Source organism: Lepidochelys kempii, chromosome 6, assembly GCF_965140265.1.
Source record: "Lepidochelys kempii isolate rLepKem1 chromosome 6, rLepKem1.hap2, whole genome shotgun sequence".
NCBI classification, from domain to species: Eukaryota; Metazoa; Chordata; order Testudines; family Cheloniidae; genus Lepidochelys; species Lepidochelys kempii.
The window spans coordinates 27749640-27777497 of record NC_133261.1 but is presented as its reverse complement, the minus strand read 5'-3'; the positions used below and the strand labels follow the sequence as shown (position 1 = coordinate 27777497).

The 27858-nt window shown below is 46.4% G+C and overlaps 1 protein-coding gene across 1 annotated transcript in view; it reads right to left on the bottom strand.

Moving 5' to 3' along the window:
• The window catches only part of CD81 (CD81 molecule), a 76324-nt gene that overhangs the window by 13471 nt on the left and 34995 nt on the right, over positions 1-27858 (bottom strand). Inside the window, exon 3 of the mRNA XM_073347260.1 lies at positions 1581-1678. Coding sequence (XP_073203361.1) covers positions 1581-1678 — 98 coding nt within the window. The remainder of the gene's footprint in view (positions 1-1580; positions 1679-27858) is intronic.

Below are 27858 nucleotides of genomic sequence, written 5' to 3'. Positions count from 1 at the left end.
AATTTTAAACAAATAAACTCCCGCACAAGTAGAGACTTTTGGGGTGCTGTGTTTTCTTTAAGGACAAACACAAAGAGATGGCAACAGGAAGCTGGCTCATAAGGATAGATTTCTTTCCCAGAATACACAGGATGTACCATTGCAATGTGTCTTAATTCCAGGCAGTCCATGAACACACTTGAGCGCTGGAACTTCTCCAGCCAGAGTCCTTTACAGCACTGGGATTCAACGTGAACATGAACTTTCACCCAAAGTTGAGACCAAAACTTGCAAGAGTCAAAGAAAGTTCAGAAATCAATAGTTCCCTCATTCACCTCCTATTTTTCAAATTTTTAGTAGTTCTGGATTCTGAAAGTACCAAAATGTCACAAGAATGAGCTGGAAATATCATGGAATAGTCTATTGTGAAAACTCAGGAAACTGGACATATGATTAATCCAAACGTACTTCCCACTCTGAACACTAAGACCGGCGAAGAGTCCCTCTCTTTACTACCATCACAATCATCTCCATGCTCCAATGGTTTAGTTTACCGGGCCTCCATTATTCAGGTTCCCCTGTTGATAGATATATACTGGACCATAGAAACTGGCAACTGTTTACCACATATCTAAAGCACCTAGCTCAGTTTTAGGTGCTGAGTAGTCCCTACTGGAATGCCATGGTTAATAAACACAAAGAGATACGGTGGAGGTCAAGGTGAATGGGGACAACAGCATTGTGTGGGCTTGGTGTTTGTACAAATGTTAATAGAACAGAACCTGTCCAGTGTCCTGAACTGTTGGATCACACTGATAATGCTTGCTTGAACAACAAAGTGTCCCAGCATTTACCATGAAGGCCTCCCTGTGGTACTGTAGGAAGCTTAAGCCAAGCATTTACTCTTGGCCACAGCACAGTCAGTTAACCCTTAAGGAACTGGGTTATCCACTTGAGGCAGAAACTGATTTCCAGGGTTTGGGCAGTTTGTAGAGGACACTAGGTAAGGAAGGGGGGGGGGTCCTCTGTCACTGCTTAGAGGCCCTGTGTCCAGAGTGGGACAAATAAATGCAGTGAGTCCCAACTGGCCTCATTCCCCTGTGACTGCTGGAATGAATCTCAGTGTGCCCTGCTTCCTACACCCTCCCATTCTACATTCTAAGCTCCTGCCCCCATCCTAAGGCCAGGAATCAGCAAGAGGCTGGTGACATTCACTAGCAGCACAAACTTTCTGAGCAAGGGAGACGGCTCCTCTCCTGACACGCACAGGGAATCTCACGTCCAAAAGAGTGGGGGGTGGTAGAGAAAGAGCGATACCTAGGGAGACTACACTCATCCTCCAAGAACACTGAAGCTATTTATACCTTTAGTCAGTGTCCGAAAGATTAGTTCCCATCATCGTCATCGACTATTAAAGATGAGTGAGAATTAGTCTTATCCAGTAGCCAATGCAACATTCTTCCCCGACGTGCTGCTCTCCAGTACTCCATTCAGTCCAGATTTAAACTACTCCCACTACTTTCTGCACACAAAATTTGGCTAGGTGACTGTTAAAAGATCTGCCTGATACCATGTAGTGTTCAAGCATTTGTCTCTCTTACCGTTCCCAGAAGGCACTGGGACTCCTGGATAGCACCGTAGCATCCCAGGAACCCCACAAACATCATCACTGCACCAACAGCAATCAGGATGTAGATCCCTGCAAAAGGGGAGACACACAGGCAGGACAAACACATTAGTGAAGAGTCTTCACCAGAAGCATTCTAGCATTTAACTAGACCTTAGCGCTCTGAAAAGCTAATTACAAAGTTTGGATAACTATGGCCCAGGAGAAGCATAGCAGGAGGTGCTGCAAGCCCAGATTGTGCTATATGAGCAGAGCCTGTAGAGAAGGTACTATGGCTGGCTCCATTCACTCTTACGAATACTTTACTTTAAAAAAAACAAAAATACCCCAACAAAAAAGCCCATCCCTCACTAAAATTCAACAGACATAATAAAAATAGAATAGAAGATAAATGTAAGGAACTGCTAGTTATGGTTGAGTTCCACTGTCTGCTTCAAGCCATTCCTAATGCCCATCCTTTACAAAAATTAAGAAGTTGCATATTATTGCCTCAGAGAGGTTTCTTTTTCAGATGAAAATGCCCAAAGACGATCTCTCAGTTTGAACCAATGTCTGCTTGATCATTGGAGTATGAAAATGTGCGTGTGAACACACACCTCAGAATCTGAAAGTGCCTGAAGCTAGTAATTTCAAACTGGTCCTATTTAAAAAAAAAAAAAAATCTAAGAGATCGAAGAAGCCCATGATCTCTGTAAGCACCTCAAGCCAAGTCAGTCTTTATTAAAAATAAAATAAAATAAATAAATAAATTCAGTCAGTGAAATCAAAGGCAAATCATGCAAACAAAATCAATCGAGCAAACAAATAAAAAGTTACCCCTCCAAATAACTAAGGCAGTGCAATGCTGAGGTTGGGAAGTCGAGCACTCAAAAGTCAGAAGACCCTAGAAGTGAAGGTAGCTCCCACGATGTAGTGGTTTAGATTCCTTTTATCCTTGTAAACGTTAAAATGTATTGTTTGGTTTTAAGAGTGGGTTTTTCAGAAGTGCACATCATTGGCTTAACTCTGTTCCTACCAAAAAAGTCTACCATTGACTTCAATGGGAGCAACATTAGGTCAGTGTGGAGCACTTTGGAAAATCCAACCCTCTCTGCAGTATTTACTTATTTATTTCACTTTGGATTTTTGAGAACAAAAAAGGTGGACATCCCAAGCACTAGGCACCCTAAGATGTTACTTAAACAAATCAGAAACAATTGTGCAATACAGAGCAGTAACTAAACTATGCTTCAGTAAGACACGTGATTCAGTAAAACTCAGCCACCAGCATAGCTTTGTGAAGAACAAGTCACGCCAAACCAACCTAATTTCTTTCTTTGACAGGCTTACTGACCTAGTAGATAGTGGGGAAGTGGTACACATGATGCAGCTTTATTTTAATAATGCTTTTGAGATAGTCGCACAGGACATTGTTGTCTGCATGAAATTACTATAAAGGTGGATGCACAACTGGTTGAAAACCCTACTCAAAAAGAGTAGTTATCAATGGTTCACTGGGAGGACATACCTAGTGGGGACTCCCAGAGGTCTGTCCTTGTCTGGTACTATTAAATATTTTAATTAATGGACTTGGATAATGGAGTGGAGAGCATGCTTATAAAATCTGCTGGTTACACCAATCTGGGAGGGCTTGCAAGCACTTTGGAGGACATTATTAGAATTAAAACAACCTTGACAAAGAGAATTGGTCTGAAATCAACAAGAAATTAAATAAAGACAAATGCAAAATACTTCACTTAGGAAGGAAAAAAAATCAAATGCACAGCTAGAAAAAGGGGAATAACTGTCTAGGTGGTAGTATTGGTGAAAAGGATCTGGGGGTTACAGTGGATCACAAACTGAATGAATCAACAATGTGATGCAGTTGCAAAAAAGGCTTATATTCTGGGGTATATTAACAGGAATGTCATATGTAAGACACAGGAGACATTGTCCTGCTTTATTCAGCACTGGTGAGGCCTCAGCTGGAGCACTGTGTCCAGTTCTGGGTGTCACGCTTTACGAAAGATGTGGACAAATTGGAGAGAGTTCAGAGGAGAGCAACAAAAATGATAAAAAGATTAGGAAACCTGACCAATGAGAAAAGGTTAACAAAACAGAGCATATCTAGTCTTGGGGGTGGGGGAGGGAGACTACAACTGAAGAGGGACCTCATAACAGTCTTCAAATATGTCAAGGGATGTTATGATGAGGATGATGATTAATATTCTCTGTGTCCACTGAAGGCAGGACAAGTAATCTGCTTAATCAGCAGTAAGGGAGATTTAGGTTAGGAATTAGGAAAAAGCTTTCTAACGATAAAGATAGTTAAATACTGGAATATATTACTGAGTTAGGCTATGGAATCCCTGCCCTGGTCTACACTAGGACTTTAGGTCGAATTTAGCAGCGTTAAATAGATGTAAACCTGCACCCGTCCACACGATGAAGCCCTTTATTTCGACTTAAAGGGCTCTTAAAATTGATTTCCGTACTCCACCCCTGACAAGTGGATTAGCGCTTAAATCGGCCTTGCCGGGTTGAATTTGGGGTACTGTGGACACAATTCGACGGTATTGGCCTCTGGGAGCTATCCCAGAGTGCTCCATTGTGACCGCTCTGGACAGTGCTCTCAACTCAGATGCACTGGCCAGGTAGACAGGAAAAGAACTGCGAACTTTTGAATCTCATTTCCTGTTTGGCCAGCGTGGCAAGCTGCAGGAGACCATGCAGAGCTCATCAGCAGAGGGGACCATGATGGAGTCCCAGAATCGCAAAAGAGCTCCAGCATGGACTGAACAGGAGGTACAGGATCTGATCGCTGTTTGGGAAGAGGAATCTGTGCTATCAGAACTCCGTTCCAGTTTTCAAAATGCCAAAACCTTTGTCAAAATCTCCCAGGGCATGAAGGACAGAGGCCATAACAGGGACCCGAAGCAGTGCCGCGTGAAACTGAAGGAGCTGAGGCAAGCCTACCAGGAAACCAGAGGGGCGAACGGCCGCTCTGGGTCAGAGCCCCAAACATGCCTCTTCTGTGATGAGCTGCATGCCATTTTAGGGGGTTCAGCCACCACTATCCAAGCCGTGTTGTTTGACTCCTTCAATAGAGATGGAGGCAACACGGAAGCAGGTTTTGGGGATGAAGAAGAAGATGATGATGATGAGGTTGTAGATAGCTCACAGCAAACAAGCGGAGAAAACGGTTTTCCCGATAGCCAGGAACTGTTTCTCACCCTGGACCTGGGGCCAGTACCCCCCCGAACCCACCCAAGGCTGCCTCCTGGACCCGGCAGGTGGAGAAGGGACCTCCGGTGAGTGTACCTTTTAAAATACTATACATGGTTTAAAAGCAAGCGTGTGAAAGGATTAATTTGCCCTGGCATTCGCGGCTCTCCTGGATGTACTCCCAAAGCCTTTGCAAAAGGTTTCTGGGGAGGGCAGCCTTATTGTGTCCTTCATGGTAGGACACTTTACCACTCCAGGCCAGTAACACGTACTCGGGAATCATTATACAACAAAGCATTGCAGTGTATGTTTGCTGGCGTTCAAACAACATCCGTTCTTTCTCTCTCTGTGTTATCCTCAGGAGAGTGAGATATAATTCATGGTCACCTGGTTGAAATAGGGTGCTTTTCTTCAGGGGACACTCAGAGGAGCCCGTTCCTGCTGGGCTGTTTGCCTGTGGCTGAACAGAAATGTTCCCTGCTGTTAGCCACGGGGAGGGGGGAGGGTTGAGGGGGTAGCCACGCGGTGGGGGGAGGCAAAATGCGACCTTGTAACGAAAGCACACGTGCTATGTATGTAATGTTAACAGCAAGGTTTACCCTGAAAGACTGTAGCCACTGTTTTATTAAATGTGTCTTTTTAAATACCGCTGTCCCTTTTTTTTCCTCCACCAGCTGCATGTGTTTCAATGATCACAGGATCTTCTCCTTCCCAGAGGCTAGTGAAGTTTAGAAAGAAAAAAAAACGCACTCGTGATGAAATGTTCTCTGAGCTCATGCTGTCCTCCCACACTGACAGAGCACAGAAGAATGCGTAGAGGCAAATAATGTCAGAGTGCAGGAAAGCACAAAATGACCGGGAGGAGAGGTGGCGGGCTAAAGAGAGTAAGCGGCGGGCTGAAGAGAGGGCTGAAGCTCAAATGTGGCAGCAGCGTGATGAGAGGAGGCAGGATTCAATGCTGAGGCTGCTGAAGGATCAAACCAGTATGCTCGAGCTGCAGCAAAGGCAGCTGGAGCACAGACTGCCACTACAGCCCCTGTGTAACAACCACCCTCCTCCCCAAGTTCCATAGCTTCCACACCCAGACACCCAAGAACGTGGTGGGGGGGCCACCGGCCAACCAGCGACTCCACCACAGAGGATTGCCCAAAAAAAAGAAGGCTGTCATTCAATGAATTTTAAAGTTGTAGCTTCAGGGAGCTAAAAATCAACAAAGAGGGTGGCTTTACATCAGAGAGTATTTCAGGCAGGACTTCACGGAGGGTTCCAATAAGAAATGGTGCACCTAAGTTATTGTTCTTATTGGAACAAGGAGGTTAGTCTGGCCTCTGATTGATACATGGCTAGATTTACCTCGCTGCACCTTCCCTGTGAGTGACTGCAGTGTGACCTAGAGGAATGAGTCCCCTAGATGGGGTTGGGGGGGAAGCAAATGAGTACAAAACAAATCTGGTCTATTTCTTGTTTTGATACACTCCATCTATCTTTTACATCTTTGGCTGGCAGCAGAATGTGCAGAAAGACTGCATGCCATCCACATCTCATGGCTGCCCGGCAGAAGATGATGCAATAGGACTGCTAGCAATCCGTATCGCCTGCCTGCTCACCATAAGACAGTTCAATAGGACTGACTGCAGGACTAAAGAGAATGACCTGGTCAAGTCACTCCAAATTTAGTCCCTGTGCCCATGTCTGCCCCAGGAGCACCTCGGACATGACGCTGACGGCTACCAGTCGTATTGTACTGTCTGCTGCCACAAGGCAAGGGGTTGCTGCTACTGTGTAGCAATGCAGTACCATGTCTGCCAGCACCCAGGAGACATACGGTGACGGTTACCTGAGCGGGCTCCATGCTTGCCGTGGTATGGCGTCTGCACAGGTAACTCAGGAAAAAAGGCGCGAAAGGATTGTCTGCCCTTGCTTTCACAGAGGGAGGGAGGGAACGGGGGTCTGACGATATATACCCAGAACCACCCGCGGCAATGTTTTAGCCCCAAAAGGCATTGGGATCTCAACCCAGAATTCCAATGGGCAGCGGAGACTGCAGGAACTGTGGGATAGCTACCCACAGTGCAATGCTCCGGAAGTCGACTCTAGCCTCGGTACTGTGGAAGCACTCCGCCGAGTTAATTCACTTAATGCACTCAGAGCATTTTCTGTGGGGACACACACACTCGAATATATAAAACAGATTTCTAAAAAAACGACTTCTATAAATTCAACCTAATTTCGTAGTGTAGACATACCCCTTGTCACTGGAGGTTTAAGAACAGGTCAGAAAAACACCTGTCAAGGATGATTGAGGTATACTTGGTCCTGCCTCATCACAGAGGATATGGACTAGATAGTGGTTCTCCAACTTATTTGATCTATGCCCCCCCCCTCCAGTTTGTGTCTGTAGTAGTTTACACACACACACACCAGTCACTGCTCTCCAGCTCTAAACGTAGAGTGGTGGCCGCTGGCTGGGTGCCCAGCTCTGAAGGCAGCGCTGCCCGCTAGTAGCAGCGCTGAGAAGGGTGGCAATACCACACCATCCTTAATTCTCCACTGCTTCTGGCGACGATACTGCCTTCAGAGCTGGGTGCCTGACCAGCAGTTGCTGCTCTCTGGCCACCCAGCTCTGAATGTGCCCAGTACGTTTCCCTTCCTGTCCCCCGTCCCCCCCCCGAATAGAATCATAGAATATCAGGGTTGGAAAGGACCTTAGGAGGTCATCTAGTCCAACCTCCTGCTCAAAGCAGGACCAGTCCCCAATTTTTGCCCCAGATCCCTAAATGGCCCCCTCAAGGATTGAACTCAAAACCCTGGGTTTAGCAGACCAGTGCTCAAACCACTGAGCTATCCCTCCCCCCAGTAGTAATCAACACACCCCAGTTTGTTGAACCCCTGGACGAGATGACCTCTTGGGACCTGGTGCAGTCTTACATTTCTATCATTCTATGGCAGAGATAATACTGTGGGAGCAGCCTGAATGTTTAGACTCGCCTAACTTTAGGAGTGTTTAATGTCTCATTGTTAATGCTGCATTTATGCAACAGATGTTGTTGCTATGTACAACCACCAGCAACTGGAGGAAACCAGCTGCAAGGGAAACAAAGGCAACAAGGGTTGCACTGAGGCAGTCTGGAGCAGAAGGAAGTTCCACTCCATGAAACCCAATGGGATTTGCAGTCAGTGATACGGACTTCCTCATAGCAATGGGCTGGTAATGGTAACTGAAAGACAAAGTTATTAATTGTGGGAGGAAGCCAACTTTCTTTCTGCACTCTCCCCGACCACAACCTCTGAGCGTCAAGTATTCTGGTTACCATCCGAATCCACAGTGCTCAGGGAACCCTCCTATGGTGTCAGCTTTGTAGTTCTTGGAGGATGGGGCTTTTAAGTTCTTTGATGTATTTATATAGCACCTAGCACAATGGGATCCTGGTCCATGACTGGGACTCTTAGATGCTACTGCAATAGAAAAACACTCTTTCGGTATCCCCTCCATCCTCTTTCCTTCACACCGGAGTACCCCTGCATCCATCCATTCTCAGGCTGGTTGGAGCGGTCACGCAGCTCCCATTGCGAACTACTCCATTCCCCCACAACCAGGAAAACTTAGTGTGTTGCTGCTGAAGCGCTTCAAGGACCTGCCAACCCTGGTGACAGTCTGCTTTACACTCTAACACAGGGACACGCAGAAAAACTAGGTGGTCACAGAGACTTGTCAACTAGACCAGGAGTCAGGAAGGGGCAAGAGCAACTCCTGGTGGCAATGAAGCTCGTGGTAGTTGTAAACCATGGAAGATTTGGGGCCATGGGGACGTGCCAATAGTTAGAATTTTGTGCGCCTGAGAGTTTGTTCCAATTCAGACATCAGCTTAGCTGCCACAGGTCAAGTGGTGAACGATTGTTGTAAAGGGAGTAACAGACAGAGGGGATTGCTAGTTCTAGGAAAGTGCCATGGCAGATTGGTAGGAAGCCAATGAGATGGGGAAGCAGTGTTTTGGTGTGTGCATGGGTAGGAGGGCACAGAGGGGCAAGAGGTGATGGGAAGGCATGGGAACACAATCTTGTCAGATGAAGATTGGCAGGAGGCCAGCATACAATTCCACACAGACACAGATTGATGACAGACTACCATCAAATTAAGAGAAGAGAGCTATCATGACAAATGGACATGGGATAAAGTTACACACGGCAGACTGTAACTACCTGTGACAAAGTGGAGGGTTCTGGACTCCCCCTCATCTCTTTGCATGTGCTATGACAACTCAAGTATTATTGAGCTGGACTAATCGAAGGGACAGAAGGAAGGTTTTTAAAGACAGTCGAGCTGACTGGAGAAATTCCTTTCTGCAGTGGATCAAATCCTGTCTCACTCCCCTCAGAGTCAAAACGTCAATTGGAAAAAAAAAAAAAAAAACCCCCCCCCAACCTTGTAGACTTTGTGGAAAAAGTAATGAAGGTGGGAGAGCAGCTTGTGCTGTAGGGGATGTTAGAGACCAGAACACCATGCATTTGTGGAGACAAACTCCGCTAAACCCTTTTATTAAGAGAATTGGAAATAAAGGTGGATGAGAGGAGGAAGATGTGTCAATGAGGGGAGAAGAAAGGGAAGAGGGTAACTCCCCCATTAACAAAAATCCTAGCAAGTGTTGTGGGCGTGTTGGGAGGGAATAACGGAGGCGGGGGGAGGGGGGAGAGGTGGAGGTTTGTCTTTAGTCAAGGCAGCTTATCATTCAGGACTAGAACGGAGTACTTTTTTTGACTAGTTTCAGAGTAGCAGCTGTGTTAGTCTGTATTCGCAAAAAGAAAAGGAGTACTTGTGGCACCTTAGAGACTAACCAATTGAGTTGCATTCTGCATCCGATGAAGTGAGCTGTAGCTCACGAAAGCTTATGCTCAAATAAATTGGTTAGTCTCTAAGGTGCCACAAGTACTCCTTTTCTTTTTTTGACTAATAGATTTGTTTTTGTCAAAAGAATGCAATTTTCGGTGCTCCGCAACTTTTCAGAAGTTTGTGTCGAACTCAATGCATAGTTTTGGCTGAGGGGAAAACCCCACTTTTAAAATCCAACATGCTGCATTTTGACACATTTCCTCCAGAAATGGCGTTTCAAAATTTGGCCAATTTTAAAAAAGTAAGGGTGCAACACACCCGAACATGGCCAAGTCAAAACATGGTGGGGGGGGGGGGGGGACGCTTAAAAATTTGGCTTTGAGTTGTCAAATATTTTAGCCAATTTGAAATTATGTTTGTTTTTCAGGATTTTTGTTTGACAAATTGTTTTGGCTTGAAGCAAAGTGGATTCCTCCCTCCATCCGCCACATGTTTCAGAATCAGTTCTGTCCCCAAACAAACAAACAAAAGTCCATTAAACTTGGTCAGCTCTGTTCTGGACAGATTGCAGATGCAAAGCCAGGAGGAGAGTTCTCCCATTTTCAGTGGGAACAGGAGGGAGACTTTTTTTTTTCTTTTTTCTTTTTTTGCACTCATGGAGATTTAAGGACTGGCCAAGCCAAACTCCTGGGTCTCTGCCAGAAGAAGCTGGTTGTGTGGCTGCTTCTCTAGTACTCTCAGTCCTGAGAAGTATGGGCAGACAGACAGACAGCAGGGACAGAACCCCTGCTTTCTCTTCCACTCTCCCTAATGAGCTGTCTGTAGGTAATGAAGTTGCCGCAAGTGTAGGAGGTTCCCTTTAGCATGCGGATCATTTTCTTGAATGAAAAGGACAATCTGAGCAGGATGCCAGAGTCTGCCTGTAATGTACTCGAGGCCCAGTCCCTGAAAAAAGAAATACCTGAACTGGATTCTAGCCCACTGGAATCAGATGCAGCCCCACTTCCAAGCTCTGTATCAACTCATGGTAGGGGAGAAAATTCAGGCGCCGGAGAAGCTGAATTTTCAATACAACAGACCCTATGTCCTACTTGGAGTTTCCTAACTGAAGTCCAGAGGATGGAAGTTGTTCCTCAGGGGAAGTGAGGGCGGATAGCCTTGCAGGCAAAGCACTGGGATGGCTGGACTGCACTTGGAAAGCGACACAAAGACTGAAAGGCTTTTGGGACTCAAGCCAGTTTCTTTCTAAGACACAAACAAATGACCTTTATGAGAGCCAGAGCAATGGAAGCTACTGGAAGCCAACCGAGTGGGATGCTTCTCTAGAGTTTATTTAAACCAAACAAAAAAAATTATCAGACAATACTTTCTTGTACACTGGAGACGCCACAGTGACCAAATTAGCAGCTTTCCTGAGGGAAAGGCAGTGCCAAAAGTTCAAGAATCAAGCCACCGAGCCACTTGGAGGGGTGGGGGTGGAGGGTGTGTCCTTGCATATTTTCCTCAAGCCCAATCGGAGGCTCTGAAGCCCGTCTCAAAGGGGCTGGGGGAGAAAGGGTGGCCCTCTCTCCAGATCAGGAGCTATGCAGTCAAGAGAATTCCCTTTGCATTGTGCTCTGCAGCCTGACCTGGAATGAGCAGCCTTTCCCAAGGAAAGGGCTGACACACGAACAGTGTACCCATCCTGACAGAGAATAGAGATAAAGTGGACACACTTAACCCTGGCCTCTCGGAGAGTGAAACCCATGTACATTTTAAGCAGCACACTTCAAATCAGGCAAACCACCCTTGTTCTACCAGGGAACTCCCATTACTTTCAAGTCCCCTTCCCATATTTATTCTAGTCTTCCCATTCAGATATGGCAGAGCCTGGGTTCTCATGTTTTGTCTTGCCGGTTTCAGGTTGTGAATGCTTCATAACAGGGTTTGTATCCTACTGGAAGTTGTATAAAGCCCCACGCATCTTTATAGCGTTATACAGTACTGCAATACCAATAGTTACCGTTCAGCGTAAGCTACATTTAGATAATGGTTTTGCCTGCTTTTCACATTTAACTTTTCCATGATTAAAAATTATGGATCCTTACTTTTTTTTAAATTAAAGATTCTGATTAGAGATGTTTAGAACAAACAGAACCCCAGTGCCCAGAGCATTTTTTCTAATTGAAGAATATAACCCTGTGAGAAGCCAGAGCTGCATGAGTAACAATAGCCAGCAAATAGCTCATTGTTGTTTGCAATTTCAACCGATTCTCTACCCTCCGCTTTTAGGCATTATTCTGGCCATTGCTAGCAGTAGCGTTGGATCCTAGGGCATAGTTCTCAGACAATATCGCAATTAGGACAGTGCAAAGAACCTAGACTGATTAGGCTACCAGCAGGATTTCCTCTCTGAAAGGGGGGGGAGAAAGAAATCGCAGAACAGAATGGGAATCCCAAACCAACCTTATCCATATAATGGTTTGCTTGCACCACTTAGGGAATCAAAGCCACATATCTCTAGTTTCTCTTCTCAGCTGCAGAAATGATACTGGGAAATTCAGAATCTAGTCTCTAGGCAAGCAAAGAGTATAGAACCAAAAAGTGGGCCTGATGCAGAGGTGAAAGTAAGCTGGTACGCCCTGATACGGCGTACTGGCAAGAGCTAGTGCACCGTACTGGGGCAGCTTGCCTTCCCCAGGGGGCAATTTAAAGGGCCTGAGGCTCCCAACAGTGGCTGGAGCCCCAGGCCCTTTAAATTGCCTCCAGAGCCCCGCTGCTGGAGCCCTTGGGTAGCGGCTGCAGAGCTCCGGTGGCTATTTAAAGACCCTGCAGCTCCCCTGCTTCTACTGTCCCGGTCCTTTAAATAGTCACCAGAGCCCCGCCGCTTCCACAGGGCTCCGACGGCTATTTAAAGGGCCAGGGCAGTAGAAGAGGGGAGCCCCAGGCCCTTTAAATAGCCCCCGGAGCCCTGGGCTGCTGCTGCTACCCTGGGGGGGGGGGCCCACTTACCTTACAGGGTGGGCTGGGGCTGGCTCTGACCCCCTCAACCCCGCCCCTTCTGGGGGCCAGAGCTGGCCCCAGCGTACCGGTAAGTCACTCGACTTACTTTCACCCCTGGCCTGATGTGCCTCTCCCGGACCAAGCTCCTGTAAGATTCCTGGGGCAGATGTGGCGAGACATACCCTGGTATCTGAAGAATGTCTGAGAGGAAGCCATTCCAGATGTTGTTCTGGACAAGTTCTCCTTTTCCTCCCTCACCTGTGCTAGGTGTTGTATAGGCACAGAAAGCTGTACTTCTTGCTGTCAGTGCAGTCTCTGCTGGATTCAGCTTTGCTATACACTCATGTCAGAGGGAAGAGATCTGCATCTCCCCAGGAGTGGCAGGATGACAGGCATGTCTCTTCTCATGCTTGAACACGGGACTCCTCCTAACCTTACATGAGGGGACAACACAAACACATAGTCTTCCCTTTTCTATGCCCCCACCATCTGGTGAGGATTTTCAGATGCTTGCAAAGGCCTCTTCAGGCAAACAGCTGCACGATGTGAGACACACGACACACAGTGCTTGGTGCGTGCAGGGAACAAGCTAGTTTCAAGCCACAGAGACCACCCAAGGCTGCAATCATGTGAAAAGGCAGAGGCAGGACAGAGTGGATAAGGCTCTGGAAATTGGTAATGGAATAGGAGCCCTTCACTCTCGACAGTGCTATATGCAAGAAAGAATTTGGGGGTGTGTGTGGGTCAGTCTAGCTACTACTACGCCCTTATCAGAAAGTACAGCAATGCTTATCTACAATGAAGCTGGGGGTGTAATTTCTAGCCCTGGTAGACACAAGTGCCAGCTCTGATCTAGAAGTTAGAGCGCTGAAAACAGAAGCGTAGCTGTAGCAGCGCGAGTAGGTAGCTGCTTGGGTAAATACCTGGGGTCTCGCACAGTGTTATACTTTGGGCTGATAACCTGTCCCCCTGCTCACGCTGCTGCAACTAGACTTCTATTTTTAGTGCACGAGCTTGAGCGGAGCTAGCATGGGTATGTCTCCTCAAGCTGGAAGTTACACCTCTTGTTCCAGCGTCGATGCACCTTAAAAGGTTGTCTCGCCAGGTCAGATATGAGGCATGATACTAGTTGTTTGAGGACACCCACGCCAGTGTGCTTGGTCTATGGTTTAACAGACAACTCCAGTCTGCAGGGCTGTCAGTCAATCCAGCATCTTTTGTCTGCACTAAGCTCACTTTAAAAATAAAAACCAAAAATAATAATTAAAAAAAAACGAACAAGCATCATTTTTTAAAGTGGCCTTGATGAAGCACAGAGGAACCGGGGCCAGCACACTCCTGGTGGAGTGACTCATGCACCTAGAGATCCTAGAACTCAAGGACCCTCCTTCCCCCCACCCAACAGCTCAGTCTTGCTCACACAAGCAAGCGCTACAATGTGCAACATAAGATGCAGCTCCAGGCATGGGGCTCTCTCTGTCAATGTCCTCTGCTCCCCTCCCCCAATCCCCCTTTCGATTCTCTCTCTCTCTCTCAGCAGCTTTAACTTGTTTAGCTAATGGAATACAGTCTCTTCCACCAGGTTGCCATGGCAATGTTTCCAAAAAAACCCAGCACCAAGGCATTCTTCACAGGAAGCCTGGGACACATTCCAAGTCCTGTCTGCCTGAGTGCTCGCCCCCTCCCCTTGGGATGCCCTTTAAAAAGAGGACAAGAACAGAGGCATGCCAGCATGGGAATTCCTGGTCAGGGCCCTTACTTATTTACTCCCAAAGGAAAAAGGGAGTTCTAGCCAGTCCTCACTCCTTCCTCAGGACCAGCTCCCAGGGATCATTTGTCCAAGTCTTTTAGACATCTGCAATACCTTGAGACGGCGGATGGTGGTGCACATCCTGCCTTGCCCGCTGCCACAGGATTGCCTAGACTAGAGGGCCCCGGGTCGGGAAAGAGGCCAGAGAGGAGTCGTCTCCACTTATGGAGTATTGTATAAGTATTGTGGAGGAGCTCTACAACCAAGAGGCGCTGGGGTGAAGGCACTTCCTCATGTACAGAGGGAGGAAGAGAGCCCCATAGCACTGGGCTGGGAGGAGTTTTGTTTGGAAGAGCAAGAGGGCAACAGCAGTGTTTCCTTTAAAACTACAGGGAAGGCATGAGAGGGAGTAGGAACTCTCTTCACACACAAGGGAGGGGTAGCAGCACCAGTTTAGACAGAGGAAAAGACAGGGAGGGAGAGTCTCCATGTTATTTTTGTTGAGCTTCCCAGTGGAATTAGCCAAGCCAGCCACTCTCTCCACCTCTGGGTTATTTTTGATTCATGTTCCTCCATGGTGGCGGGGGCTGGTTTGCCACTCCCACTTTTTTTTTTTTTTTTTGCACTGGTGGTGGTGGAATTGGATAGAAAAGCCCATGTCTGGCCCCTCCTCCCTCTCTTTTCCCTTTCCTGAGAGCAGAGCTGCTGCTGAGGGGTCACTAATGACTTCCAGATGCAGCAGCAGCACAAGCCCGCGAGCAAAGCCCCAGGAACACTCCCAGGGATCCGGCTTCAGAGGACATGCAGGGAGAGATCAAAACAGAGCATACAGCGCGTTTGTGGGGAGGGATGAAGGGAGTGGGAGGCAAGTTACCCACCTTCCTCATGAAAGGAAGAACAAAGTACCCACCCCAAATGCTTCCTGAGCTCCCAACATGACAGATTCCACACTCAGGTTTTTTCCATCCTGCCTCTTGGGGAGTGTAGGAAGCGGAGGAGGGTTTAAGCTTATACCGTGAAGTGCATGCGTAACAAAGAGGAGCCAGGAACATGGCCTGCAGCAGCAGGACTAATGTGCTGGCTGCACACCTCTATAATCAGGACAGATCATCATCCGAGCTGCACAGATGGAAGATCCAGTCTGAAAATACTCACTGAACTATTCTCTGCTGGCCAGAACCGCAAAGCAGGTGGGTGTTGGTACATATTCTGAGGTTGTCCCCATTGTGGAGGATGCCCAGACCCAGTCTGGAGGCTTAGCTGGTGCCTGAATACACAGCAGGTTTTAAAATAAACAAACCAACAGCTTAAAAACAACGGGAACTTTACATTAAGCAGCTGGCAGCCTCACAAAGCAGAAAGGACACAAATGACCCGGGTAGCATCCCCAACAGCAGACAACTGGTGGGAAAGGATCAGAGAAAAATAAAAGTGGTTTGAGAGGAATTAATGCAGGGCTGCTCTTAAACAAACTAGATAAAAGAGCTGTTTAGGACTCCTCACTTCTGGAAAGCCTCGGTTACCTGTGCCTCCAATTTGAGGGCCTGAATTACTGCAGCTGTGAAGGGGATTCTAAAAGCAGCTACTAGTCTGATTGTACCTCCCCTACCGCCCTTCCGGCAGCGGGACTGCGGGGGGAGTGGGGAGACACTCCCAGCAGGATTCCATGCTCCTTCCTCCCTTAGCAGTTGGAGCACTGAATGCCTGGTTCATCTTCAGACTGCCTGTGTAGTTATGCCATCCCTGAGAACAAAGCCCTAACTTCCTTCCCACCCATCCCCTTTTCCTGAAGTGACTAGCAGCTGCACAAATGCAAAAATAAAACATAAGAATGGCCACAGTGGGTCAGACCAATGGTCCATCTAGCCCAGTATCCCGTCTTCTGACAAGGTCAGATACTTCTGGCTATCAGAGGTTTAGGGACACCCGGACCATGGGACTGTGTCCCTGACCATCTTGGCTAGTAGCCACTGATGGACTGATGCTCCAGGAAATCATCTAATTCGTTCTTGAACCCAGATACACCCCGGCAATGAGTTTCACAGGTTGACTGTATGTTGTGGGAAGTAGTTCTTCCTTGTATTTGTTTTAAGCCTGCTGCCTATTAATTTCATCAGGTGACCCCTGGTTCTTGTATTATGCGAAGGGGTAAATAATACTCCCTATTCACTTTCTCCATTCTATTCACAATTTAATAGGCCTCCACCATAGCCCCACTTAGTAACCTCTTTTCTAAGATGAGCAGTCCGTGTCTTTTTAACCTCTCCTCATATGGAAGCTGTTCCATACCCCTCATTTTTGTTGCCCTTCTCCGTACCTTTTCTAATTCAAATATATTATATTTTTTGAGATGGGGCAACCAGAACTGCATGCAGTATTCATGGGGTGGTCATACTATGGATTCATATTGTGGCGTTATATTTTCTCTTATTATCTATCCCTTTCCTAACGGTTCCTAACATTCTGTTAGCTTTTTTGACTGCCACTGCATATTGAGTGAATGTGTTCAGAGAACTATCCCTGATGACTCCAAGATCTCTTTCTCGACTGGTAACTGTTAATTTAGACTTCATCATTTTATATGTATAGTTGGGATGATGTTTTCTGAGTTGTATTACTTTGCAATTATCAACACTGTATTTCATCTACCATTTTGGTGCCCAGTCACCCAGTTTAGTAAGATCCCTTTGTGACTCTTCAGTGTCAGCTTTGGACTTAACTCAAGTAATTCTGCATCATGTGCAGGTTCTGCCACCTTACAGTTCACCCCCTTTTCCAGATAATTTATCAATACATGGAACAGCACAAGTCCCAGTTTACAATGGGATCCCCAAGGATATTTACCTCTCTCCACTTTGAAAACTGACCATTTATTCCTACCCTTTAACCAGTTACTGATCCATGAAAAGACCTTCCCTCTTATCTCATGACTGCTTACTTTCCTTAAGAGCGTTTGGTGAGAGACTTTGTCAAAGGGTTTTTGAAAGTCCAAGTACACTATATCCACTGGAACACCCTTGTCCACATGTTTGTGGACTCTCTCACAGATGTCTAATAGATTAGCGAGGCATGATTTCCCTTAACAAGCGCTGCGTCTCTCTTCCCCCAACGTATCTGTTCTTTACTACAGTTTCAACCAATTTGCCCAGTACTGAAGTCAGGCTTACCGGCCTGTAATTGCCATGGTTGACTCTGCAGCCTTATTTAGAAGGCTGTCTGCCAACAGGTTCCCTTTTATATTTCCAGCCCTGACCAGATTCAGCCAGATTAGTTTTCAGAGAAATAGCTTAGTCAGGATTCCAGTTTCCTCTTCTATGAGAATGAGAAGTACAGAGAGACGATAATACACAGTCTTGACCCTCAGAAGTTTGACCTGTTTGATTTTTGTCTGCCTGTCCCTCCTACACTACCGGAAATATCCCGATAGGCCTTCAGGCTGTAGCACTACTTCTATTAATACTTTATTCGGACACTCAGGAGACACAAGCTGGCCTCGGGGAATGTGAATTGGATACATATCCAAGACTCTAGGTTGCAAGTCTGAATCTAGCCCAGGTCAGCGTTCCCAGAGGTAGGTAGTGGCCAATGTGAAATTACTTCTGTGGTTTCTGATCAGCATGCCCTGTGTTCATTAGCATCCTTACTGTGAGATTGCACAGAAAAGCCAAGGACTGAACTGGCGAGGGAGGAAACGTGCCCAGCTGCTAAATAGGGCAAACTTTAGGCTAACATTTTCACAAGGTGACTACTGATTTCTGGGCGCCCAACCTGACGCACCTTAAAAGGAGCCTGATTTTTCAGGCCCTTTTAAAGGTGTCAAGTTGGGCACTCAAAAAAAAAAAAAAAAAAAAAAAAAAAAGCAATAGCCACTTTTGAAAATGACAGTCAATCTGCAGGGGTTTTACAAGCCCTAACTTCAACAAAATTCCAGAAGGTGGCTCTGGAACAAAATCAGAGTACTGCAATCTCTTGAAAGTTGCTGGTGTATGAGAAACCCATGGAAGGATTAATCTGGAAAGGCAGCTTTCATTGATGCTAGAACCTGTGTCAGCCCCCTGAGAAATCATCAGCCAATAAGACTCTGTTCTGATGATGTAATAGGTCTAATTCATCGGATGCTCTGTCACTTTATAAGCTTGGAAAGTCTTGGGGTGGAGTTCTATGGAAGGTAGTTGAAATTTCTCTCCGCCCTTTGAAGTCTATGTAAGCTCTTCTGAAGTTCAGTTATTTTATTTTGCTGCCTCTAGACTCTTACTGCAAACAGTGCAATTGTGTGATCACATCACCACAAAAGTGTGATCTTGTGAGGACACTTCTTTGGTGCTGAAGACAGTCTTTGAAACTTGCAGATTGATGGGCAGCAAAAACCCCCTACATGAAACTAGAGCCACCCTGGTGATTGTAGTCACCCAAGTTTGTCCTTAAAGTGTTGTCTCTCTGGGCTGGTGTAGAAAGTCTTTAAGTGATGCCGGTAACAGGCGCTTGGTTCTGCTTTCTTTTTGACCTGGTGTTTTACGGATCAGTCACTAAAGAGAAAAAGCACATACTTTGACTGCCTGGCAATAAATGTGTTATTCTTAGCTATACTTGGCAGGAAGCAGTATTATATTCTGAAAAGGGTTTCTAAGCAGTATGACTAGAGGGATGTGTGCAATTTGTCTAGGCATACCTAGTGTATCTCATGCCAGACAGTCTCACATGGTATTTTACAGGGAGAGCATCCTTAGATTCACATACTGAGGAACCCCAGCTTAACACAGCAACAGTCTAGAGCAGGGGTCTCAAACACGCGGCCCGCGGGGTTATTTTCTGTGGCCCGCCAGCTCCCCGTGGCCCCCCCAGCGTTTACCTAGAGCGGCTCCGGCCCAGCAGCTGGGACCTGGAAGGGGGCGGGGGGGAAGGGGGGGGTAAGAGGGGTGTGTGCGCACAGGGGTCTGTGTGTTGCCTGGGCTGTGCCTCCAGGTACCTCCCCCGAAGCTCCCATTGGCCGCGGTTCCCTGTTCCCAGCCAATGAGAGCTGTGGGGGGCAGTGCCTGGAGGCGTGGCCAGGGCAACACACAGATCCCTGTCGTCCCCCCCCCAGGTTCTGGCCACTTCCTGGAGTGGCACGGGGGCAGGGCAGTCAGGCAGGCGGGCAGCCTGCCCTGCCCTCGGTGCGCGCCCCCCAAACCCCTCCTGCACCCCAACTCCCTGCCCTGAGCCCTCGGCCACACCCCTCTTACACCCCGACCCCCTTCTGCACCCCCTGGGGGCAGGGAGGGGGTAGAGTTGGGGTGGGGATTTCGGGTAAGGGGTTGGAATGGGGGCAGGAAAGGGGTGGGAAGAGGTGGCGCAGGGGCGGGGCCTTATAGAAGGGGTGGAACTGGGGCAGCGGGTCAGTGATGTAGCCCTCGGGCCAATGTACTAGTCCTCATGTGGCCCTCATGGTCATTTGAGTTTGGAGACCCCTGGTCTAGAGTATACTGGCTGATGGGGTGAGGGAGGAGAATAACTGTAAGAAGTGAGAAGGAACACAAATTTTCATGCCAGAAAATTGTATCCTTTTCACTAGCCCAGCCCCCAGTGAAGAAATCATCACAGCGCACGGCAGGGTGTTATTCGATCGCTTGCTATTAACAGGTGCATACAGATCCTATTTAGGATCTGCTGAGTTAGTGTGTTTCAAGAGCCATATGACTGCAGCATTCAATGGCAGTCTGATGAGAAACAGAAAAAATAAACCCAGGAGGAGGTGATGCAGAGTGCTCCCTGTTTTTCACTTGAAGGATAAAATGACAAATACTGCGGGTCGTAGACAAGCACTGTAAAAGCAACATTACCAAATATCCCTTGAGAAGTCTGAAAGGGAGAAAATAAAAACCACGAGGGAGAGGGTGGTACAGTAAGCCAAAAGCTTTGGATTTTAGCTCGACACCAGTCTAAGCTTTCCTTCATCCTGTCAAAGCAGGGACAGGATGTCTGTGCCTCAGACACCGCTGTTTGCATCCAATCAGCAGGACCAAAACGTGGAGTGTTGCTGGGATCTGGGACTCCTTGCTGTCAGTGCTCTTTCAGCAGAACCAGCCCGCCACTGGTAATGAATTAGTCACGTGAGGCTAGATAAGTTGCTATCATTCTTATGCCATCCACCTCTCCCATCCCAGCACCTACCTTGAAACATGCCGCACTCAAACACGTGCCGACAGCATGCCTAGAGTTACTGTGCTCAGCTGCTAAATCTCTCAGCTGGCTCCACCGATGTAACCGAGGGCCAAGACTACTCCTGTGGGAATCACAGGGCAAGCAGGATGTCAGCACCCAGCAAACTGACACAATGGAGTCTTTCCTTTTACAGCATGAGCTGCCTCTCCACAGACTAGGGAGAAGGTCAGGCAAGCCTCTAGTCAAAGTTTTTGGACTGTCTCACAGGTAGGAAGAATCAAAACAAATACGTAGGTGCTCAGTACAGATTTCCTATTAGAATTTAAGAGGTTAAGGAGTAATATGGCACCCTCCCTAACCCTGTTTTCCAGGGGAAATAGGGATCAAAGATGACAAAAGGCCAAATTCTACCCTTCGCTTCATCGGTACAATCCCCATTGACTATCTACAATAGGGGCTGCTCGGATGGGACCTAGAGCAGAATCTGAAACAGAGGGTTGAGAAGGAAAATTAGCAGCTCCCCCCGCTTCCCCAAATGCTTGGGATGATTGGAGTAAGGAGATAAATTGGGGAAAGTGCTGATTGGGAGAAAGATAACACAGGGAGGAGAGGCATCAGACAGACAACAGAATGAAACTCAGTGAGGTTACACAGCTAGCCTTTCCAGAAATGCTTCCATTTTACTGGAAGAAGGTGACAACAGAGAGAGTCCTGTGGCACCTTATAAACTAACAGACGTATTGGAGCATAAATTTTCGTGGATGAATAACCACTTCGTCAGATGCATGTAGTGGAAATTTCCAGAGGCAGGTATAAAAATGCAAGCAAGAATTAGGCTAGGGATAACGAGGTTAGTTCAATCAGGTGGGATGAGGCCCTCTTCTAGCAGTTGAGGTGTGCACACCAAGGGAGGAGAAACTGCTTTTCTAGTTGGCTAGCCATTCACAGTCTTTGTTTAATCCTGAGCTGGTGGTGTCAAATTTGCAAATGAACTGAAGCTCAGCAGTTTCTCTTTGAAGTCTGGTCCTGAAGTTTTTTTGCTGCAGGATGGCTACCTTTAAAACTGCTATTGTGTGTCTAGGGAGGTTGAAGTGTTCTCCTACAGGATTTTGTATATTGCCATTCCTAAGATCTAATGTGTGTCCATTTATCCTTTTACGTAGGGACTGTCCAGTTTGGCCGATGTACATAGCAGAGGGGCATTGCTGGCACATGATGGTGTATATTACATTGGTGGACGTGCAGGTGAATGAACCAGTGATGGTGTGGCTGATCTGGTTCGTATTCACCCAGGAAAGCTTATGCTCCATACGTCCGTTAGTCTATAAAGGTGCCACAGGACTCTCTGCCGCTTTTATAAATCCAGACTAACACGGCTACCCCTCTGATAAAAGAGAGGGGGACTCTTTACATTAAAAAGAAACGTTATCTGCCAAGATCCCGATAGCCTCTTACAAGCTAGCCAACAGTGCGGGAGAGCCAACTCTAGCAGTGCCGCAGCCAGCCCGGCCCCACACAGCACATGGGAATAGCAAGCAGCCCATGCCAAATGCCATCGGTGTCTCAGTTTAGCCCCTCCACAGCACTTAACCAGTGCCAAGCCCCTAAGGGGCCGCCGAACATCTAGTCCCCTCCTCCCGCCCTCTGAAGGTGTACTGGATGCTTGAGGTAGCTCAGTCTCCCACAGCAGCACAACTGCTGGCCTTGAGTTTTCCCCACAGCCCACACAAGCCATTCCTGCCCTGAAGGCGGGACTCATCCTCCGCACTTCGAGCCTCTTGCCTCTACCCCCACAAGCCTGCGGAAAGATGGCTACAGGCTCACAGCCTCTGTGGACCGCTCTTCTCCAGGAGCGAGCCCCTCACTTTCCCTTCCTTTACAGTCCTTTCCCCTGCAAACTCCTAGCAGTTTCGCTTCACACACTGCGGCATCCCTTCCCTGGTGGGCTGGGAGGAGGAGAGGAACTGTGTGAGCCTTGGCAGCCAGGGTCACAAGATTACAACCTGGGGGCCCAACCCTACAAATCCTTCCTCCTGCGAGTAGTCTCATTGCCCTCAGTGGAACTACCGGTACAGCACACAATGAAATATTTGCAGGATAGGGCTTCTAGCTTTACTCAGCTGGATTAAGTCAACCAAGCAGGACCGAGCTCCGATTAATCTCATTTGGGACTAAACAATGAGCCCTTTGTCAGCTAACCCCTCAAGAGCCCCAGCAGCAGTCTGCCTCTGGTCCCATCCCTGCACTGCTGCCTCTCAAGTTTAGGAGAGGGAGCGTTGGACCAGCAACAGCAGGAACAGGCTGTCACTCTAGTACTTACAGCGTATGCAACTTGGGACACATTAACACCATTACACATAGGCGCTGGAACTAGGGGTGCAGCCGCACTCCCTGGCTTGAAGTGGTTTCCATCATATACAGGGTTTGCAGTTTAGTTCGCACCCCCACTACACAAATTGTTCCAGCACCCCTGCCATTACATTACCATTCACAGTCTCTAGGCCAAAGTGGAGAGATGAAAGTGTCTCTCAACAAAGTTCTTTATCCAGAAGCACTGGTAACTAGTTTGGTCACACTTTGAATTAAGGGTTAATAGATATTTTAATCAATGGTTAATCCATTGTTAGAGTCTGACAGGTCAACAGGTTGCTTCTAAAAAACTATGTATCTGTACTAGGGCTGTTGATTAATCACAATTAACACACAATTAACAAAAAATTAATCGTGATTTAAAAAATTAGTCATGATTAATCAATTTTAATCACACTGTTAAACAATAGAATACCAATTGAAATTTATTAAATATTTTGGATGTTATTCTACATTTTCAAATATTTTGATTTCAATTACAACACAGAATACAGTGCTCACTTTATATTATTTTTATTACAAATATTTGCACTGTAAAAATGATAATAGTATTTTTTCAATTCACCTCATACAAGTACTGTAGCGTGATCTCTATCATGAAAGTGCAACTTACAAATGTAGATTGATTGTTTGTGACATAATTGCACTCTAAACAAACCAATGTAAAACTTTAGCGCCTACAAGTCCACTCAGTCCTACTTCTTGTTCAACCGATCACTCAGACAAACAAGTTTGTTTACTGTTACGGGAAATAATGCTGCCCGCGTATTATTTACAATGTCACCTGAAAACGAGAACAGGTGTTCACGTGACACTTTTGTAGTCGGCATTGCAAGTGTTTATGTGCCAGATATGCTAAACATCCGTATGTCCCTTCATGCTTCCATGCCAACGATGTTCATAAAAAAAATTATATATTATATATATATATATATGCATTAAATTTGTGACTGAACTCCTTGGGGGAGAATTGTACGTCTCCCGCTCCGTTTTACCCGCATTCTGCCATATATTTCATGTTATAGCAGTCTTGGATGATGACCCAGCACACGTTCATTTTAAGAACACTTTCACTGCAGGATTTCACAAAATGCAAAGAAGGTACCAATGTGAGATTTCTAAAGATAGCTACAGCACTCGACCCAAGGTTTAAGAATCTGAAGTGCCTCCCAAAATCTGAGAGGGATGAGGTGCGGAGCATGCTTTCAGATGTCTTAAAAGCGCAACACTCTGATGTGGAAACTAGAGCACCTGAACCTCCAAAAAGGAAAATTAACCTTGTGTTAATGGCATCTGACTCAGATGATTAAAATGAACATGTGTTGGTTCACACTGCTTTGGATTGTTATCGAGCAAAGCCTGTCATCAGCATGGATGCATGTCCTCTGGAATGGTGGTTGAAACATGAAGGGACATATGAATCTTTAGCTTATCTAGCACATAAATATCTTGCGATGCCAGCTATAACAGTGCCATACGAATGCCTGTTCTCACTTTCAAATTGTTGCCGGCACCCAGTGCTAGAGGCGAGCAACAGCAGGGGTTCGCAGCCCGGTGTGTGTCACCCAATAATCACAACGGGGTGGAGAAGCAGAAAAGTTTATTTGAAGCTTCAAAGAAGGTACAGGGAGAATAGAATCTCAAATCCTGCACACAGAGCAGGAAGTTACACAGGCTTTTATACATCCTTTCTTCAGCATACTTATCCAATAGCAAGCTGCCCTAAGTATCCATATAGCCAGCCAATCCAGTTACCAGCTAGTTCCCTTGTTCTCTGTACCATTTGTTAAACCATACATAAAGCTGCTTTATTCAGCATTGTTCTTCCACATCTGTCTTGTTTGGCCTTGTTTAGTTTCAGGCAGTCTGACTCAACATATTGTTGCAGATACTCCGCATAACTGCAACTGGGGGGGAGAGGGGGAGAAGGACACTTGGGCCTAGTGCGAGGGGGCTTCATTGACACTCGTGGTCTTCCATCCCCCCGAGTTACCTAGTGGCCATGCCCCAGTGTCCCCAACAAAATGACATTGTAAATGCTGCCAGCTTCCTGTTATCTCCGGCAATTGTAAACAAACTTGTTTGTCTGAGCAATTGGCCATACAAGTAGGACTGAGTGGACTTTCTAGGTGCTGAAGTTTTACATGGTTTTATTTTTGAATGCAGTTATTTTCTGTACATAATTCTACACTTGTAAGTTCATGATAAAGAGATTGCACTGCAATACTTGTATTAGGTGAATTGAAAAAATACTATTTTTTTTACAATGCAAATATTTGTAATAAAATATAAAGTACTGTACACTTTGTATTGTGTTGTAACTGAAATAAAAATATTTGAAAATGTAGAAAACATCCAAAAATATTTATATAAATGGTTTTCTATTATTGTTTAACAGCGTGATTAATTGAGATTTTTTTTTAATTGCTTGACAGCCCTAATCTGTACTGTCTATGAACATATATTATATCTGCAGTGTAGAGTGGGGCATTTCAGATGCAATGGTGGCATGCAGCAGTGTTTCTGGTTTTGCAGCTATCAATAAGGGGGGCAGGGGGGAGGGTGCATTTGGGAGCAAGCCAATTGCTCCTTCAAGATACAGGGGGAGATTTTTGAAAGGCAGAGAAAGCAATCAAGGCACCCAACTCCTATCAAAAGATAGTGGTACGCCTTTGAAAAAAAAAATCTCACTGCTAGGAGATATTTGTGAAAGTGCAAAAATCTCCCTATTAGAGAATATAATTATGAACTGGGTGGGTAGGTGCTCATGGAAACATTTCCCTACTAGAGGATGTGAGAGAGAAAATCACCTTAACCTCCCACACCATTTTTATTCTTCAGAGAGGGATGGTATGAGTCAACCACCCTCTTTAAAAAGAGCACCAGGTAAGGGAGAAACAGGCCTGGCATGCACATGTATATGATGCATGGGCAGACTGTGTGCCCAGCTCTAATGCAAAGAAATACTGCCTTACTGCTCCACAACAGAGGTATCAAACTGCTACCCAGGAAGTGCCCCCCGCCTTATTAAGCTGCTGAAAGACAACCTTGTCATCTTTGTAAGAGCTGAAAGTGTTAACACTATTTTCTGGATGGTCAAGTCCACAATCAGAACAGCGGCTCAAAATGAAGAAGGTTGCAGAAAGCAGCCACAATTAGATAGATTTAAAGCAACAAACCGAAAGAGCCAACAAATAAAAGCTTATGTCATGTCCTGGGAAGCCAGTTCAAAACAAGCAGATAAACTGAACTGGTTGGAGACAGTGGGAAGCTAAAGCACATCAAAAGGATATTTCCTGTGGAAAACCCCAGCTTCAAATGGCTTTCAAGAAGGAATGAAAACATGAATGGGGACAGCAGCTGCCTGTTGTCACATGAATTTGTAGCAACAGGTGCATCCAACGGTCAAGGTCCAGGGCCTTCATCGTGTGAGAATCTCCCCCTCCTTCCACTGTGCTTCACTGCAGGCTCCTCCCCTCCCCACAGCAGCACCCCAGGGAGCTCTTTTCTTAACTGATGTTTAACAAAGAAAAGGAGTAGTTGTGGCACCTTAGAGACTAACCAATTTATTTGAGCATAAGCTTTCGTGAGCTACAGCTCACTTCATCAGATGCATATCGTGAAAACTGCAGCAGACTTTATATATACACAGAGAATATGAAACAAAACCTCCTCCCACCCCACTGTCCTGCTGGTAATAGCTTATCTAAAGTGATCATTAGGCACTCTGAAGCTTTGGCCTCACTACTGAATCAAAGCAGCAACTGAAGGGCGGGGGACCCAACCAAAACTCTCCCCTCTCCTAACATTAAAACAACATCCAGCTGCTGCACTCCCTCTGCCAACATGGAATGGAGAAACTTGAAGAACAAACACTGGGAATGAGCATGAACGCTAGCCTGGTCACGGGGAAAGCAGCTTCACTTCTGGGAAGGAAAAATGGAGCCTTCCGGCATACCACACCCAGAGAGCAAAGATGTCTAGTGCTACACCCCATATCCCTTACAGCTTCCCATACAGTCTCTCCTTGCTGGTTTCAGCACTCTCCCCACCTTTGGTAAAACTGATTGAATTGGTTGTCACTTTACCTCCTTCACATGCATTCCCCTACATAATGACCTCTGCAGAACAGATCTCCATAGGCAGACAAAATGGCCAATCTGCCTCCTACCAATCCCTGCAGCCTAACCAGATCTACCAACTAAGCAGGGCTTCATCCCCAGACAACTCTACGGTTTCCTGCAGTCGCATAGTCATGCCAACATTTGTTAAAAATACCCTAGCAAATTTTGGGAATAAACCCTCACACTAGACACTAAAATATTCTGCAAGGGAAAGAACACAGCAAGCCAGTCTAAGACACGTTACAGAAGCTCCCGACTGTGAAATGGAAATGTTGTGGGGGAAGGGTTTGGGAGAAAAAGCAGGGTATGGTGTACTGAGAAGGGAATGTGTCTTAATTATAAAAGTCATCCCAGGCTCCAGACTCTGGGAGTGGCAGAGAGCAGCTGAAGGAAATGCTCCACTAATATTACTGAATGGGAATTACAGTCATCACAGGGAAACTAGGCAGATCTGTTTCTGAATATAATTCATGAAATTTTAAATAAGAGATCACATCCATTCTTGAGTGTCAGGAAGGCCAATGGTAAGGTGCTCCTACTTTAAAGTCCGATAGGCCCAAGTTGAATTGCTGATTCTGTCACTTTAAAACATTACAAGCACCTGCTATTGGAGCCAATCCTGAGCACATGCATCCTTGCAGAAAGGCTCAAAAGAGGGAGACAAAACCCTGGAGGAAACAGTTTAGCTGTCCAATTGCTCGATTCTCTCCCATTTTGGAGGAAGATGAACAGCTCCTCCCAGTTTCCTTGTCCTCTGGGTCCTCACCTCAGGCAGAAGTGCAGATGAGAGACTCACTTTTTGCCTTGAGAAGGAAGTTGATCTTTGGGCCAATCCCTGGGGTATCTAGAGGCC